This window comes from Mobula hypostoma, chromosome 1 (assembly GCF_963921235.1).
Source record: "Mobula hypostoma chromosome 1, sMobHyp1.1, whole genome shotgun sequence".
Classification (NCBI taxonomy): domain Eukaryota; kingdom Metazoa; phylum Chordata; class Chondrichthyes; order Myliobatiformes; family Myliobatidae; genus Mobula; species Mobula hypostoma.
The window spans coordinates 130,971,145-130,989,027 of record NC_086097.1 but is presented as its reverse complement, the minus strand read 5'-3'; the positions used below and the strand labels follow the sequence as shown (position 1 = coordinate 130,989,027).

Genomic DNA, 17,883 nt, shown 5'->3' with positions numbered 1-17,883 from the left:
TGCTGTGTCAGCATTTGCTATCTAATTGCCCTTCAAATTAGATCCAGTTTCAGAAGGTGGTTAAGAACCAACCATATTTCAGTGAGCTTGGAAATACGTAGACAAGAGTAGGTAAAATTTCCTGGTCAAGAACATAATGAGCTTGTTGGACATTTACTTAAATTACCCTACTGCAGTTGGGATCTTTGGGCTGGTGGTGTACACCTTTGAATTAATAGTTTCTGAGCAAAATTACAATGCTATCTTACTTGTATCATTCTCCTTGTGTGACAGTCCACCAGCAACCTCCCTTTTCATAAAGTTCTACAACTTGTGTACTAAAATGCTTGCAGCGGCCAAAACCATTCTTAGATTGATTGTACGATAAATTTTGTAAACTTCACTGAATGATCCAGATACTGGCTTTGAAAATTCCCAGCATCCTGAAGCAACTATCCAGACACTTCCCCACTAAGGGTGAGGGCATATTTTACATACTGCTGTTCCATGCTATTTCCTAAGTGATCTACTTGGTGACATTAGGTGAAATTAAGAGTGGTTGAATAAAATGTTTTGTAACAATTTTCCTTATGGGTTCTGGTTTGAGCTTGAAGCTACTGTTTAAATTTTGGTCTGGCTATTATTTCAGGCTGTCACCTAAAACATATAGCTCTCACTAGTTTACTCAATGGTCATTGAGCCCCGATAGCTGGGGCAAAAATATTTCTATCTGTACCTGTATACCCAAGAATCAGAAAAATAACTATTTCAGTGTGAGACAGAATGTAAATTAACTATTTTGGTAAAGAGTTGGACTTATGCAAATTTTAAGCAATAAACACTTGTCATGCTGATAAGTTATTCTCTTTTGGTGAATCTCTTTATGATTTGAGAAAACACAAAAAAGATCAAATAATTTTTCAGCTGGAATCAGAATTTTTCAATTGTTTTGTGACTGAAATATGTTGCCAGTTCACATCTTAAACATTAATAACTTGATTTTAATCAATTTCTATTGTTTTTGAGGGTTTTGTGATGGCAGTGACAATGGTTCGAGAAGCATTAGATGAATTCCATCGCTATCAACGGGATGAGGAGATGAATTCACAGATGTACAGCAAGCTTACCATACGAGGTTAGAAAACTCCACCAAGAATTCAGGAATAAAATTTAAGTGGTTGAGCAAGTAGTTTCCAATTTTGGTTAGGTTTCGCCTTGTTAATCATTTTTTTTTGTTAACATACTGCCACTTTGAGGTATTTCCCCTTTTCTCTGAAATAATAACATCTGTACAAGAGAAAACTCAGCAGATAATGAAGGAAAATGTTTTTGCCACAGTAAAAATGATAGCTGAAATTAATCCAGTGCATAGCATTAGAATTACAGTTAATGTGCCAAGTTTACTGAGATATTTCAGAAAGGCATTATTTACTGTGGTATCTTTGGTTTTCACTTGCTGAATGGTGTTATTACGCTTTTCCTGTTGATGTTCTGCGGAATCAAAATGAATTATTTTGTGCTCCAATGAATTTTGATTCTTCAAAGTTGGATATAAATTTGATCTGGCATAATGTTTACTTGTTTGGAAATACCTTTCACCTTTGAATTAAACTACAATTTATTGCAAAGGTGACATAACTAAAAATATGCCTTGCGATTGCATTTTCCCTTGTTTAATTGGTAAATAAGGCATTAAAAGGTTTGACTAAAGGAATTAATAAAGAGGGCAGGTAAGCAATTAAAATGAAAAAAAAAGAGCAGTGAAATAGTGCAGATACCTCATCTTATTGTGTGTTGGAATTGATATGATAAAACTGTTCTGAAAGTCTAATTATTTTCTTGAAGGTATCAAGATTTATGACCAATTTAAAATAAGTGTGGTTCAAAGAGTCAAGACCTTGACGTGACTTCTTTGCAGACATGAAGGTTAATGCACTTGGGTATTTAAAACCAGAAAATTGAATTTGTTCTTGTGTAGTAATTTGCAGTTTAAAAATTCTGCGGTGAAATCTAAATTGCAGAGGACTAGTGTGAAATCTGTAACAAGAAATGGAAAGTAGTAGTTTCTGTGGGAATTACTTCCTGAATTCCATAAATGGGTATTAAATGGCTATATCTGATATGACCTAAGGAGCAAGAGTTTTATCCATGCAGTTTCCCATTAGTTTCCTGTGGCCTTGTGCCCAGTTTTATAATTGCAGTTAGACCTACAGGATTAGATGCATGGTTTAGTGAATTGAAAAATAAACCTTAGGAAGCTATTAAAATAACCACAGAACAGTAAACAGGATGAATTTCTACTCATAAACATATATATTCCAAGCAGATTTAATGAAATTTGCACACAATCAGTCTGTTCTGGCATGCAGAAGGACAAGATAAATCTTAATGAACAGCTATTGAATGAACAGAAATTTAATATGGTTATAAAGTTTCTACCATTTACATTAGGTATACATGATGTATGTACATCACCATTTGTAATCTGGTTTCTATAAATTATGAAGTGATTAAGATGTTCTATTCAGTTTAAAATGTTAAAAAAGGTTAGGAGGTATTGTGCAATTTATATTATTCTCAGACGTGTTCTTTAATTAATTAACTGTTGAACTGCTGCTATATTCTGAAAACAACTCAAATAACTTTTTAAAACATTTATGCATGATATTGATCAACTGAAGTTTTCAAACTGTCATGATCGTCAATAGAAATTGGTTTACTTTGATATGAATACGTTGTCCTCTTAATTGGAAGCATTGTCCTTAGTAATCATTGATAACATTAACATTAGAACATAATTGAAGTAGGAATAGGGTACTCAGTCCACAAACCTGTTATGTGTCTCAATATGTTAATGACTGATCTGCCCCAGTGTTTGTCTCATTTCCTGTGCTGGCCAGCTCTCCATAAGCTCGCAATTCCCTTATCTTACAAAGATGTATGTACTTTAAAAAAAATATTTCAGGATGGTGAAATCCTGGGATTCACCACCTGCCAAAAGTCCCAAACATCTCCATTTTAAGTGAGTGCTCTCATCACTATCTTGTTACTCTGACCCTTGATATTTACCGTCATTTCCTCACAGGATCTTGTATCTTACAATAAGATGATACTTCTTGCTCAGTTCAAAGGTATATACAACAAAACCTTCAAAAACAAGGTGTCTGAGAACAGAACCTTGTATGTTTTACAGATAATCAGACCAAAATTAAAGCTGCATCTTAATTGTATAAAATGTTTTATGTTGGTTCAATAAATGTGATTAAATACTACTTGATTTTATATACAGGTAAAGTGCAGGTGAAGAGCTCTGACATCCAGGTGGGAGATCTGATCATAGTTGAGAAGGTGTGTATTTATGCATTTACTGCAATGACTTGCATATTAATAAGTAATTACTATTGTTTTACTAAAGCCTTATTATGCTTCCTGCAGCACTGTTCACTATTAAATACAATTGACTAATACGAAAAAGAGAGAAAGACTTTTTGTAAAAATTGTTTATAATTGCATCTAAAAGTACATTGGTAATTCCATCAATGCTACATCTGCTACAGGTGATTGGAAAGTATCAGTGGTATGATCAGAGGAGTCCCCTATGTTCAGTAATATCCATACCTTTTTATATTTGTCTTTGAATGTGTTAAACTGTCATGGAGGCAAATGACAGTCATCTTTATCCTCAAGAATGGAGGAGAATCAGATACTTCTGCTGTGATGTTGCATAAAGTTATTGGTGTATTTTACTACTTGGCATGGTAATGAAATTTTCATAATGTACGGAAGTGTACATGAGGTTGTAATAAAAAGGCAGTGTGGTAAATACAAAGGAGGCAAGCATGCCAAAGTTATTAAAAATAACTTTGCATGAAAGAAGTGCACAAACTAAAGATGTAAATTAAAAATTTGGGGGCAAAAGGATACATATCAAAATACTCCATACGTTGCTGCATTTTTTCCAGTGATGGGTTTTACAGGTGTCCCTTGCTTTTCGAACGTTCGCTTTACGAAACCTCACTGTTATGAAAGACCTACATTAGTTCCCTGTTTTCACTAACAGAAGGTTTTTTCACTGTTACGAAAAAAGGCAGCGCGCCCCCCGAGCAGCCAAGCTTCTCCCCTGGATTTGGAACGGCATTCTTGCCGGCATTGCTTAAACATGTGCCTGTGAGCAGCCGTTAGCAAGATGAGTTCTAAGGTATTGGAAAAGCCTAAAAGAGCTCGTAAGGGTGTTATACTTAGCGTAAAACTAGACATAATTAAGCGTTTCGATCGTGGTGAACGAAGTAAGGACAAAGTGAGTTTGGCTTGTGGAAGTTGACGAAGATGATGTTGAAGAGGTTTTGGCATCCCATGACCAGAAGTGATAGATGAAGAGCTGATGCAATTGGAAGAGGAAAGGATAACAATCGAAACCGAATGCAGAAAGTGAAGCAACTGCGTGAGATTTTCGCTGCAATGATAAAGTACGACTTTAATTTTGAAAGGGTACGTCAGTTTAGGGCATATTTGCAGGATGGTTTGAGTGCTTACAAAGAACTGTATGAGCTAAAAATGCGCGTGGCTCAGCAGTCAAGCATACTGTCATTTCTCAAGCCTTCCACATCAGCCACAGCAGACAACGAACCTCGACCTTCGACATCGAGGCGGGCAGTCATAGGAGAAGATGAGCTGCCTGCCCTAGTGGAAACAGACGACGATGAGATGACACCCCAGTGTCCCACCACCCCAACCCACAGGCCGCCGACAGATACCGATTCACGGCGGCACCAAATTAATTAGCATGTTTATTTCAGCCTTTTTCTTAAAGATGTGCTGTGTGCCTTCCGGCCACCGCTGTACCCCTGCATGCTTCGCAGATCGGTATTGGTCTGTGGCCCGGAGGGTGGGGGGCCACTGCACCACCCCAGCTTCCGACGACTCAGCCTAACACACCATCATCAGTGTGCTCTGCACTGTCTTCCCGATTCCTGTAAGTGATGCTACACTGTACATACATTATTTCTACAGCAACAAACTAACCTTTTGAAGTACAAGGTGCTGTGTGATGTGTGAAAATAATTTGTGACATTTAACAGTAGATTAGAACCATAGAACCATAGAAACTACAGCACAGAAACAGGCCTTTTGGCCCTTCTTGGCTGTGCCGAACCATTTTCTGCCTAGTCCCACTGACCTGCACACGTACCATATCCCTCCATACACCTCCCATCCATGTATCTGTCCAATTTATTCTTAAATGTTAAAAAAGAACCCGCATTTACCACCTCGTCTGGCAGCTCATTCCATACTTCCACCACTCTCTGTGTGAAGAAGCCCCCCCCATGTTCCCTTTAAACTTTTCCCCCTTCACCCTTAACCCATGTCCTCTGGTTTTTTTCTCCCCTTGCCTCAGTGGAAAAAGCCTGCTTGCATTCACTCTATCTATACCCACCATAATTTTATATACCTCTATCAAATCTCCCCTCATTCTTCTACGCTCCAGGGAATAAAGTCCTAACCTATTCAACCTTTCTCTGTAACTGAGTTTCTCAAGTCCCGGCAACATCCTTGTAAACCTTCTCTGCACTCTTTCAACCTTATTTATATCCTTCCTGTAATTTGGTGACCAAAACTGAGCACAATACTCCAGATTCGGCCTCACCAATGCCTCATCATAACATTCCAGCTGTTATACTCAATACTTTGATTAATAAAGGCCAATGTACCAAAAGCTCTCTTTACGACCCTATCTACCTGTGACGACACTTTTAGGGAATTTTGTATCTGTATTCCCAGATCCCTCTGTTCCACTGCACTCCTCAGTGCCTTACCATTAACCCTGTATGTTCTACATTGGTTTGTCCTTCCAACGTGCAATACCTCACACTTGTCAGTATTAAACTCCATCTGCCATTTTTCAGCCCATTTTTCCAGATGGTCCAAGTCCCTCTGCAGGCTCCGAAAACCTTCCTCACTGTCTACTACACCTCCAATCTTTGTATCATCTGCAAACTTGCTGATCCAATTTACCACATTATCATCCAGATCATTGATATAGATGACAAATAACAATGGACCCAGCACTGATCCCTGTGGCACACCACTAGTCACAGGCCTCCACTCAGAGAAGCAATTCTCTACCACCACTCTCTGGCTTCTTCCATTGAGCCAATGTCTAATCCAATTTACCACCTCTCCATGTATACCTAGCGACTGAATTTTCCTAACTAACCTCCCATGTGGGACCTTGTCAAAGGCCTTACGGAAGTCCATGTAGACAATATCCACTGCCTTCTCTTCATCCACTTTGCTGGTAACCTCCTCGAAAAACTCCAACAGATTGGTCAAACATGACCTACCACGCACAAAGCCATGTTGACTCTCCCTAATAAGCCCCTGTCTATCCAAATGCTTGTAGATTCTGTATCTCAGTATTCCCTCCAATAACTTACCCACTACTGACGTTAAACTCACCGGCCTATAATTTCCCGGATTACTTTTCGATCCTTTTTTAAACAATGGAACAACATGAGCCACTCTCCAATCCTCCGGCACTTCACCCGTAGGCAGCGACGTTTTAAATATTTCTGCCAGGGCCCCCGCAATTTCAACACTAGTCTCCTTCAAGGTCCGAGGGAACACTCTGTCAGGTCCCGGGGATTTATCCAGTTTAATTTTCCTCAAGACAGCAAGCACCTCCTCCTTTTCAATCTGTACAGTTTCCATGGTCTCACTACTTGATTCCCTCAATTCCATAGATTTTATGCCAGCTTCCTTAGTAAATACAGACGCAAAAAACCTATTTAAGATCTCCCCCATTTCCTTTGGTTCTGCACAAAGCCGACCACTCTGATCTTCAAGAGGACCAATTTTATCCCTTATAATCCTTTTGCTCTTAATATATTTGTAAGAGCTCTTTGGATTATCCTTCACTTTGACTGCCAAGGCAACCTCATGTCTTCTTTTTAGCCCTCCTGATTAATCAGACAAAAATGAGCGTTAAATTTTTCGAATTAAGAACTGTTTGAAGGAAGGTCTTAAAATGAGGAGGTACAAGATGAGATTATATATCTCGGGTATCAAACAGCTGCAGGTTACTATAAGTCTGCAAAGCTGGGAAATTCTTTACGTAGTGATCCTTGAGCGCACCTGCAACTTGGCCTGTTTGGTAATTCAGGCATGATAATAACTTTACAATTTAGACTGACTTTTCAAAGCTTGCCATTTATCCTCATCTGCAGCATTTGATACATGAGGATATAAAAAGCAACATATTAATGCTGTATTTTCAAAATTTGCTCTGCCTTGTAATATGAACTGTTACGAGAATACACATAAAATTAAGATGTTTGCTGGCCTGGGCTAGCATCAGTGGCATCAGCAGTTGGTCTGCCACCTGCCCTCAGGGGAAGGAGAGATAAGGAACAATGGAGCAGCGTCTGGAGATGTGTAATGAAGGGATGTGGGAGGAAGAGCTGTCTGGAGCGGCTCCCCCCTTTGAGCCCTGAACTGTTTGAAGTGATGGACAGGCGATACCCCAGCAGGGGGATAAAAAGGGACAGGTTCGCTAAGACAGACACACACGCCACCCGAGGTAACGAGACCCTGGAAGCGGTGCGCCTCTCACGAGTGGTGAGAAGAATCGGACAACGCACAGGGTGGAAAGGTACGATCAGCGGGAACCCGGTGTGTGTCCGCCCTTGCCTGGGTGCCGGGTTCACTGCAGAGGATCGACCGCATCTGGAGGAGGGGTCACAGTCGGTGACCTCAGGTGACATCACCAAGGACCCGCCCAAATGCTGTTTGTGAGCCATCCCGCTGGTCTGTGAGTGAAGCTGTGCTGAATGATGAGTTGTTCCTATTCTATGTCTCTCTTCCCCCACCTTGTCCATCGCCATGGCAACGATTACTGCGAACTGAACTACAAACTGGACTGAACTTTGAGTCATTTTGAAATTGGTCATTTACCCCTAGACAACGATAGAGCTTGATTGATGCTGTTATCTTAATTCTGTGCACATGTGTGTTTATCATCACTGAACTGTTGCATTTATTATCCTTTCGATTACTGTGTTGCTTGTTTCTGTAATAAAACTTTCTTAGTTCTAGTACTCCAGACTCCAACTGAGTGATCCATTTCTGCTGGTTTGGCAACCCAGTTACGGGGTACGTAACATAAGCTATATAGGAAAATTAGAAGCTTATTGATTAAATCATTTCATTAACTATAAATTTAATGAATACTGGACAATAAATTTGTAGCATATAAAAATGAGCAAGTTCTTTTAAGAAATGTTGACTTTAAATTGTATGTGTTTAATCAGTAAGAGGAATCGTGTTAGTTGTAAGGAAAGTATGGAATAACCTGTGAATAAATATTGCATGTGCATATATAGACACGGGTAATGAATAATTTTCCATAGTAAAACCAGCTCTGCAGCTGCCATTCAATCTTCTGCTCTTTGACAGCTGAGGTGCATGATTTTTACTTGGGTTTCATCCACTTGTTGACAATATTCCATTGCAAGTTTGTTCGGATGATACCAGTAACCTGAGAGCTGTTAGTTGGATCTTTGCCAGTTTGGTAGGAGAAAATGTATGATCTATCTGGTATAGAAAGGGTCATGTGGATAAATGCTTAGTTTCCAAGCAGCATAACTGGGATCTTCTTAAATTGCTGAACTATGTAGCATGAATTCATAGGTTGGAGGAACAGTGTATTTACAGTATTAGCATGTTGTATTTTACAAACGTTTGTATATTCTCCTGTATCAAGTGCTGCAGATGAGAAGGAATGTCAAAATGTTCTCTAAATTCTCTTCACCTTCCAATTTTCTTCACCATTTTTCACTAAACTTGAGTCTTTTCATATAGTAAAAACAGAAAATTGCTGAAAATATTCAGCAGGCCAGACCACATTTGTGGGAAGAGAAATATGCAGACTGAAGACCCTCAGTCAAATGCAACCTGACTGGAGTATTTTCCATATTCTTATTTTGGATTTCTGTCATTTGCAATTCTTAATCAAATTAGTAAGACATGACTTGCCCTGCACAAAGCCATGCTGGCTCTCCCTAATAAGGCCATGGTATTCCAAATGTTCATAAATCCTATCCCTAAGAATTCTCTTCAGCAACTTCCCTGCCACTGACACGAGACTCGCTGATCTGTAGTTTCCAGGATTATCCCTTGTTCCTTACTTGAATGGTGGATCAACATTAGCTACTTAACAGTCTTCTAGGTCTGTGCATGTGGTTAGACAGGACATGAAAATATTGTCAAGAGATCAGTAACCTCTTCTCTTGTTTTCCTTGATAAACTGGGGTATATCCCATCAGGCCTTGGGTCTTATCCACCTTAATGCTCTTTAAGAGACTTAACACTACCTCCTACTTTACCTCAAAATTCCCTTCCATTTCAAAGTTCAACTTTAATTATTATTCAACCATCCATGAATACAGCCAAACAAAATGGCATTCCTCCTGGGCCAAGGTGCAAAACATAGTACCAACAGTCACACATAGCAAAAGCTGCATAGAGCACTTATAAGATAGCAGTAAACATACAGCCACACAAAAATAAGTATATAGCCGAAATCACTGAGTGGCATGTCCTGTAAATTGATGGTGCATGGTTGCTATTGGGAAGAACAAGCAGTTTTCAGCAGCCCGCTAACGATTGTATGCATGCAATCCAACTTGCCTCCCCATCAAGCAAACACTGGAGGACATCATCAACGGTAGGAGCTAGTTCGCAACCCACCATGGTGCTGCACTATACTGCCTTTGGCATCTCCCCTCCTGGACTCCTGCAGAGGAAGCCTGCATCTTGAGGTCTCATCCTCGCTACAACCAAGATGACACAGCTCCCCTGCCGTCTGTTTTTCCAACAAAATAAGGGGAATGGATGTGCAGCATTTTACATTATCAATGTGCAGTATGGTCTTGGGATCGCAAGAGAAGGGTCAAAGATACACACTCACTGTTAGACTGCACACCGTCTTAATGCACCAAATCCGATGTCTTTCCGTAATGCGCAGTAACATAGAAACATAGAAAACCTACAGCACAATACAGGCCCTTCGGCCCACAAAGCTTAGAACTACCTAGGCTTTAAGCCATAGCCTTCTATTTTTCTAAGCTACATGTAGCTATCCAGGAGTCTCTGAAAAGACCATATCGTTTCCGCCTCCACCCCCACTGCCGGCAGCCCATTCCACGCACTCACCACTCTGTGTTTAAAAAAAAACTTATCCCGACATCTCCACTGTACCTACTTCCAAGCACCTTAAAACTACGCCCTCTTGTGCTAGCCATTTCAGCCCTGTGGAAAAGCCTCTGACTATCCACACGATCAATGCCTCTCATCATCTTGTTTATCTCTATTAGGTGACCTCTCATCTTCCATTGCTCCAAGGAGAAAAGGCCGAGTTCACTCAACCTATTCTCATAAGGCATGCTCCCCAATCCAGGCAACATCCTTGTAAATCTCCTCTGCACTCTTTCTATGGTTTCTAAGTCCTTCCTGCAGTGAGGCGACCAGAACTGAGCGCAGTACTCCAAGTGGGGTCTGACCAGGGTCCTATATAGCTGCAACATTATCTCTTGACTCTTGAACTCAATCCCACGATTGATGAAGCTCAATGCATCATATGCCTTCTTAACCACAGAGTCAACCTGTGTAGCAGCTTTGAGTGTCCTATGGACTTGGACCCCAAGATCCCTCTGATCCTCCGCACTGCCAAGAGTCTTACCATTAATGCTGTATTCTGCCATCATATTTGACCTACCAAAATGAACTACCTCACACTTATCTGGGTTGAACTCCATCTGCCACTTCTCAGCCCAGTTTTGCATCCTATCAATGTCCCGCTGTAACCTCTGACAGCCCTCCACACTATCCACAACACCCCCCAACCTTTGTGTCATCAGCAGATTTACTAACCCATCCCTCCACTTCCTCATCTAGGTCATTTATAAAAATCACAAAGAGTAGGGGTCCCAGAACAGATCCCTGAGGCACACCACTGGTCACTGGCCTCCATACTGTCGACAACCACTCTTTGCCTTCTGTGGGGAAACCAGTACTGGATCCACAAAACAATGTCCCCTTAGATCCTGTGCCTCCTTACTTTCTCAATAAGCCTTGCATGGGGTACCTTATTAAATGCCTTGCTAAAATCCATATACACTACATCTACTGCTCTACCTTCATCAAGGTGTTTTGTCACATCCTCAAAAAGTCCAATCAGGCTCGTAAGGCATGACCTGTCTTTGACAAAAGCCATGCTGACTATTCCTAAAATCATATTATGCCAAATGTTCATAAATCCTACTTCTCAGGATCTTCTCCATCAACTTACCAACCACTGAAGGAAGACTCACTGGCCTTTCATTTCCTGGGCTATTCCTACTTCCTTTCTTGAAGAAGGGAACAATATCCGCAACCCTCCAATCCTCCAGAACCTCTCCCATCCCCATTGATGATGCAAAGATCATTGCCAGCGGCTCAGCAATCTCCCACCTCGCTTCCCACAGTAGCCTGGGGTACATCCTGTTCGGTCCCGGTGACTTATCCAACTTGTTCCTTTCCAAAAGCTCCCACACTTCCCCTTACTTAATATCTACATGTTCAAGCTTTTCAGTCCACTGCAAGTCATCGCTACAATCACCAAGATCTTTTTCCCTAGTGAATACTGAAGCAAAGTATTCATTAAGTACCTTCGCTGTTTCCTTCGGTTCCATACACACTTTTCCACTGTCACACTTGATTGTTCCTATTCTCTCATATCTTATCCTCTTGCTCTTCACATACTTGTAGAATGCCTTGGGGTTTTCCTTAGTCCTGTCTGCCAAGGCCTTCTCATGGCCCCTTCTTGCTCTCCTAATTTCCTTCTTAAGCTCCTTCCTGCTGGCCTTATAATCTTCTAGACTCCTGTCATTACCTGGTTTTTGGAACCTTTCATAAGCTCTTCTTTTCTTCTTGACTAGATTTATAACAGCCTTTGTGCATCACAGATCTTGTACCCTACCATCATTTCAATTTCTCATTGGAATGTACCTATTCAGAACCCCACGCAAATATCCCCAGAACATTTGCCACATTTCTTCCGTATGTTTCCCTAAGAACATCTGTTTCCAATTTATGCTTCCAAGTTCCTGCCTGATAGCTTCATATTTCCCCTTACTTCAATTAAACGTTTTCCTAACTTGTCTGTTCCTATCCCTCTGCAATGTTATGGTAAAGGAGATAGAATTGTGATCACTATCTTCAAAATGCTCTCCCACTGAGAGACCTGACACCTGACCAGGTTCATTTCCCAATATCAGATCAAGTGCAGCCTCTCCTCTTGTAAACTTATCTACATATTGTGTCAAGAAACCTTCCTGAACACCCCTAACAAACTCTACCCCATCTAAACCCCTCACTCTAGGGAGATGCCACTCAATATTTGGGAAATTACTATCTCCCACTGCAATGACCCTGTTATTATTATTCCTTTTCAGAATCTGTATCCCTGTCTGCTTCTGGATATCCATTACTATTGGGCGGTCGATAAAAAAAACACCCAGCAGAGTTATTGACTCCTTTCTATTCCAAACTTTCTCCCACAGAGACCCCATAGACAACCCCTCCATGACTTCCTCCTTTTCTGCAGCTGTGACACTATCTCTGATCAACAGTGCCACACCCCCAGCTCTTTTGCCTACCTCCCTAACCTTCCTGAAACATCTAAAGCCTGGCACTTGAAGTAGCCATTTCTGCCCCTGCACCATCCAAGTCTCTGTAATGGCCACAACATCATAGCTCTAAGCTCATCCGCCTTATTCATAATACTCCTGGTATTAAAATAGACACATCTCAAACCAGCGGTCTGAGCGCCTATTGGCCTATTCTCCCTTTCGCACTGTCTCCAAGCTTTCTACACTTGTGAGCGAACCTCCCTTTCCTCCGTCACTTCAGTTTGGTTCCCACCCCCCCTCCGTCACTGCAGTTCGGTTCCCACCCCCCCCAGCAATTCTAGTTTAAGCTCTCCCCAGTAGCCTTAGCAAACTGTCCCACCAGGATATTGGTTCCCCTTGGATTCAAGTGCTACCCTTCTTTTTTGCACAGGTCACACCTTCCCCAGAAGAGGTCCCAATGATCCAGAAATCTGAATCCCTGCCCCCTGCTTCAATCCCTCAGCCACACATTTATCCTCCACCTTACTCTATTCCTATACTCACTGTCACGTGGCACAGGCAGTAATCCCAAGATTACTACCTTTGAGGTCTTGCTTCTCAACTTCTTTCCAAAGTCCCTGTAGTCTGTTTTCAGGACCTCCTCCCTTTTCCTACCTATGTAGTTGGTACCAATATGTACCACACCTCTGGCTGTTCTCCTTCCTACTTCAAGATATTGTGGACGCGATCAGAAACATCCCGGACCCTGGCACCTGGGAGGCAAACTGCCATCTGCATTTCTTTCTTGCGTCAACAGAATCGCCTATCTGCCCCCTAACTATAGAGTCCCCTATCACTGCTGCCATCTTCTTCCTTTCCCTACCCTTCTGAGCCACAGGGCCAGACTCTGTGCCAGAGGCACCACCACTGTCACTTTCCCCAGCTAGGCCGTACCCCCCCCAATCAGTACTCAAGCAGGAGTACTTATTGTTAAGGCGGACAGCCACTGGGGTACTCTCTAGTACCTGACGCTTCCCCTTCCCTCTCCTGACTGTTACCCACTTATCTGTCTCCCCAGGCCCCAGAGTGACTACCTGCCTATAGCTCCTCTCTATCACCTCCTCACTCTCCCTGACCAGATGAAAGTCATCGAGCTGCAACTCCAGTTCCGTAACCAGGTCCCAAAGGAGCTGCAGCTCAACATACCTGGTGCAGATGTGGTTGTCCAGGAGGCTGGGAGTCTCCAGGACTTCACACATCTGACACCGAGCACAGCAAACTGGCCTCACACACGTACTTTCTGTCTTTGTTTTAAACAGATAACCTACCTGGCCTCAACCTCTGATTGCTTAAGCCCTGTTGAGCCAAAGCCTTCCTACTCTGTCTCCCACTACTCCGTCGCCCGCTCCTCTGACGCCCGCTCCTCTGACACCCGCTCTGTAAATCTGTCTTCCTTTTAAACTCTTCCCGCTGTTCTCACTGGCCGACCTCCATGTGCTTGTGCAGTCATGCCCCGTTCAAACCCCTGAAGAAATAAGTGCAGCTCCTTCAGGTCCACCTTCAATGAGCCGCTTGCTGATGGGGATAGATGTGCAGTACTTAAAGTTCTTAATGTCCATCATTGTTGTGCGATTATAAAAAAAGCCAAAGACACATTTGTTTGGCCCCGGAGAGGCTACTGGGTCTGAACATGCTGCCACCTTACCAGAAGTATGCTCAGCACTGATTTCCTTACCCTCTATTTCCTTCTTAGTAAATATTGATGTAAAGCACTCATTAAGGGCCTCACCCACATCCTCTGCATCCAAGCAAATGTCCCCTGGTTTGTCCTTGAGTGGTCCTACCCTCTCCCTAGTTATCCTCTTGCTCTTGAGGTATGTACAGGTTTCTCCTGCCATCCGAAGGTAGAGCGTTCCTATGAAATGGTTCGTAAGCCGGAATGTTGTAAAGCGAAGAAGCAATTACCATTTATTTATATGGGAAAATTTTGTGAGCGTTTTCAGACCCAAAAATAACCTACCAAATCATGCCAAATAACACATAAAACCTAAAATAACAGTAACATATAGTAAAAGCAGGAATATCATGATAAATACACAGCTTATATAAAGTAGAAATACTTTTCCACAATCATTGCCTGAACTGTTCTCTGTAGTGAAAATCTCACGCAAGCGCTCTCGGCAAAACACGGCGCAAGCACTCTCCAGTAACCTTTAAGCTATGAAGCTGCCAAATCATACCAAATAACATGTAAAAATACACAGCTGATATAAAGTAGAAAATATATATGTACAGTGTAGTATCACTTACCGGAATTGGGAAAGCATGGAGCACACAGATGATGGTGTGTTAGACTGAGTCATCGGAGTTTGGGTGGTGCAGTGGTCCCCACCCTCCGGGCAGCGAACCGATACCGATCTGCGAAGCGTGCAGGGGTCCAGCGGTAGCCGGGAGGCACACAGCACATCTTTAAGAAAAAAGCCGAAATTAACATGCTAATTAATTAGGGGCCGCCCAGCACGTAATTGTCGGCCCGGATCAGTGCCGATTGCATCGCCTCTGATCTGGGCTGACAATTACGTGTCGGGCGGCACCTAATTAATTAGCATGTTTATTTCGGCTTTTTTTTTAGAGATGCACTGTGTGTCTCCTGGCTACTGCTGCATTCTCTGCGAATCGGTATCTGTCTGTGACCTGGGTATTGGGGTGGTGGGACACTGGGGTGTCATTTCGTCGTCTGTTTCTATTAGAGCAGGCAGCTCATCTTCTTCTATGACTGCCCGCCTCGATGTCGAAGGTCGAGGGTTGTCGTCTGCTGTGGCTGATGTGGAAGGCTTGCTTGACTGCTGAGACTTGCGCATTTTTCTATCATACAGTTCTTTGTAAGCACTCAAACCATCTGCAAATATCCCCTAAACTGATGTACCCTTTCAAAATTAAATTCATACTTTATCATTACTCATTCGGTTTTGATTGTTATCCTTTCATCTTCCAATTGCATCAGCTCTTCATATATCAGTTCTTGTTCATGGGATGCCAAAACCTCTTCAACATCATCTTCGTCAGCTTCCACATGCCAAACTCACTTAGTCCTTACTTTGTACACCACGATCAAAATGCTTAATTCTGTCTAGTTTTATGCTAAGTGTAACACCCTTACGAGCTCTTTTAGGCTTTTCCGATACCATTGAAATCATCTTGCAAACGGCTGCTCACAGGCACATGGTTAAGCAATGCCGGTGAGAATGCCGTTCTGAATCCAGGGGAGAGCGGCTCCTCGGGGCACATGATGTTTTTTATCGTGTGCTGCTTTTTTCGTAACAGTGAAAACACTTTCTGTTAGCGAAAACAGGGAACTAATGTAGGTCTTTCGTAACGGTGAGGTTTCGTAAAGCGAATGTTCGAAAAGCGGGGGACATCTGTATGAAAATGTCTTGCGTTTCCTTTTAATCCTACTTGCAAGGATATTTCATAGCCCCTCTTGGCTTTCCTAATTCTCTTGAGTTCTTTTCTGGCTTCTTTATAATCCTCAAGAGCTCTGTTTGATTCTAGCTTTCTCAGCTTGTGTTCTGTGCAGTTGGTCTTAAATACCCTCCACATGTCAGATTTGGACTTGCCCACAAATGGCATTTCCCTAGTAACTCTCCCTGCTCCAATTTAATATTTTTTCCACAAGGTATAACGTAAAACTTGAATACTTGTGGTCACTGTTCTCTAACTGTTCATCCACTAAAAAGGTCAGTCACCTGTCCAGGCTCAGTACTGAACATGAGGTCCAGTACAGCACCTCCTCTTGTTGGATTATTTACAAAAGAACACTTTTTGGATGCATCTAACAAATTCCGCCCCAACTAAACCTCTTGCACTCAGAAGGTAGGTCACATTTTTATGTTGGGGAAATCGAAGTCCCCCATGACAAAACCCTATTGTTTTTACACCTTTCCTTAATCTCCCCGCATACCTGCTCCTGAATGTCCCGGTGGCTACTGGAGAGTCTATAGTACAATCCCATCAGAGTGATTGCACCCTTTTTTTTTATTTCTGCCCATATAGACAGTGGATAAGAACTCCATTATTTTCCCTCTGAGTGCAGATGCGATATTGTGCTTGATTAGTAGTGCAGCTCCCCCACTATCTTTTCTGGAACATTGAAACTCTGGAACATTAAGCATCCATTCCTGTCTCCCTCTCACCTAAGTATTTGTAATGGCCACAATATCATAGTTCAATGTACTGATCCATGCTCGAAGTTCAACACCTGGTAAAGGTGTTATTATGGGTAACATAATAGTTCTAGCTGACTGTATAGTCGTCAAAGATTTCACCGATAAAGGAGTGGACGCCGTCATCGGATTTCGATGGACAACCGAAGAAGAAGAATACTTCTAGCATTAAAATACACACACTTCAAACTGTCCATCCCATCATATTACTTTGCTCTTGCCAACTTTTACTGGCTCTGACATCTGCCTTCCTCTCCATCCCTCCACTTCCTCAGTTGGTGCTCTGGTTCCCACTCCCTTTGCAAAACTAGTTTAAACTCTTGTGAGTAGCACCAGTGAACTTCCGGGTCAGGATGTTGGTTCCCTTCCCGTTTAGGTGCAACCTGCCCCTCTTGTTCTGGTCATCCCTGCCCCAGAAAAGATTCCAATTACCTAAGAACCTGAAACTCCACCCCCATACCGGTTCCTCAGCCACTCATTCATCTGCACTATCACCTATTTCTGCCCTGACTAATATGTGGCACTGGGAGTAATCCAGAGATTACTACCTTCAAGGTCCTGCTCTTCAGCCTCTTTCCTAACTCCCTATGTTCACTGCACAGGACCTCCGCTCCCTTTCTACCTATGTCGTTGGTGCCATCTGCTCATTCTCCCTCTTGAGAAAACTCTGCAGCCTCTCTGAGCCATCCTTGATCCTAGTACCTGAGAGGCAAAGCACCATCCTGGCTTCTTATTCGTGGCCACAGAACCTCCTGTTCATCCAGTAACTATTGAGTCTCCTATCTCTATCGTGCTACCTGACTTTACCCTCCCCTGCTGAGCCACAAATCTGTCCACAGTGCCACTGGCATGATGGCTGCTGCTGCCCTGATAGATCATCCCTTCCCACCCCCTCGTAGTATCCAAAGAGGTATACTGATTGCTGAGGGGAATGGCCACAGGCAATCCTGCACTAACTGCTTATTCTCCTTCCTTCTCCTGCTGGTCACCCTTTTAATCATTTCAAGGCTGCACCCTGGGTGTGACCACCTCAGTAA

At 42.4% G+C, this 17,883-nt stretch overlaps 1 protein-coding gene across 1 annotated transcript in view; it reads left to right on the top strand.

Annotated features, from left to right (window-relative positions):
• Positions 1-17,883, top strand: part of atp9b (ATPase phospholipid transporting 9B) — a 387,648-nt gene that overhangs the window by 113,181 nt on the left and 256,584 nt on the right. Inside the window, exons 5-6 of the mRNA XM_063055727.1 lie at positions 1,006-1,114; positions 3,269-3,327. Of these exons, the coding sequence (XP_062911797.1) occupies positions 1,006-1,114; positions 3,269-3,327 (168 nt within the window). The remainder of the gene's footprint in view (positions 1-1,005; positions 1,115-3,268; positions 3,328-17,883) is intronic.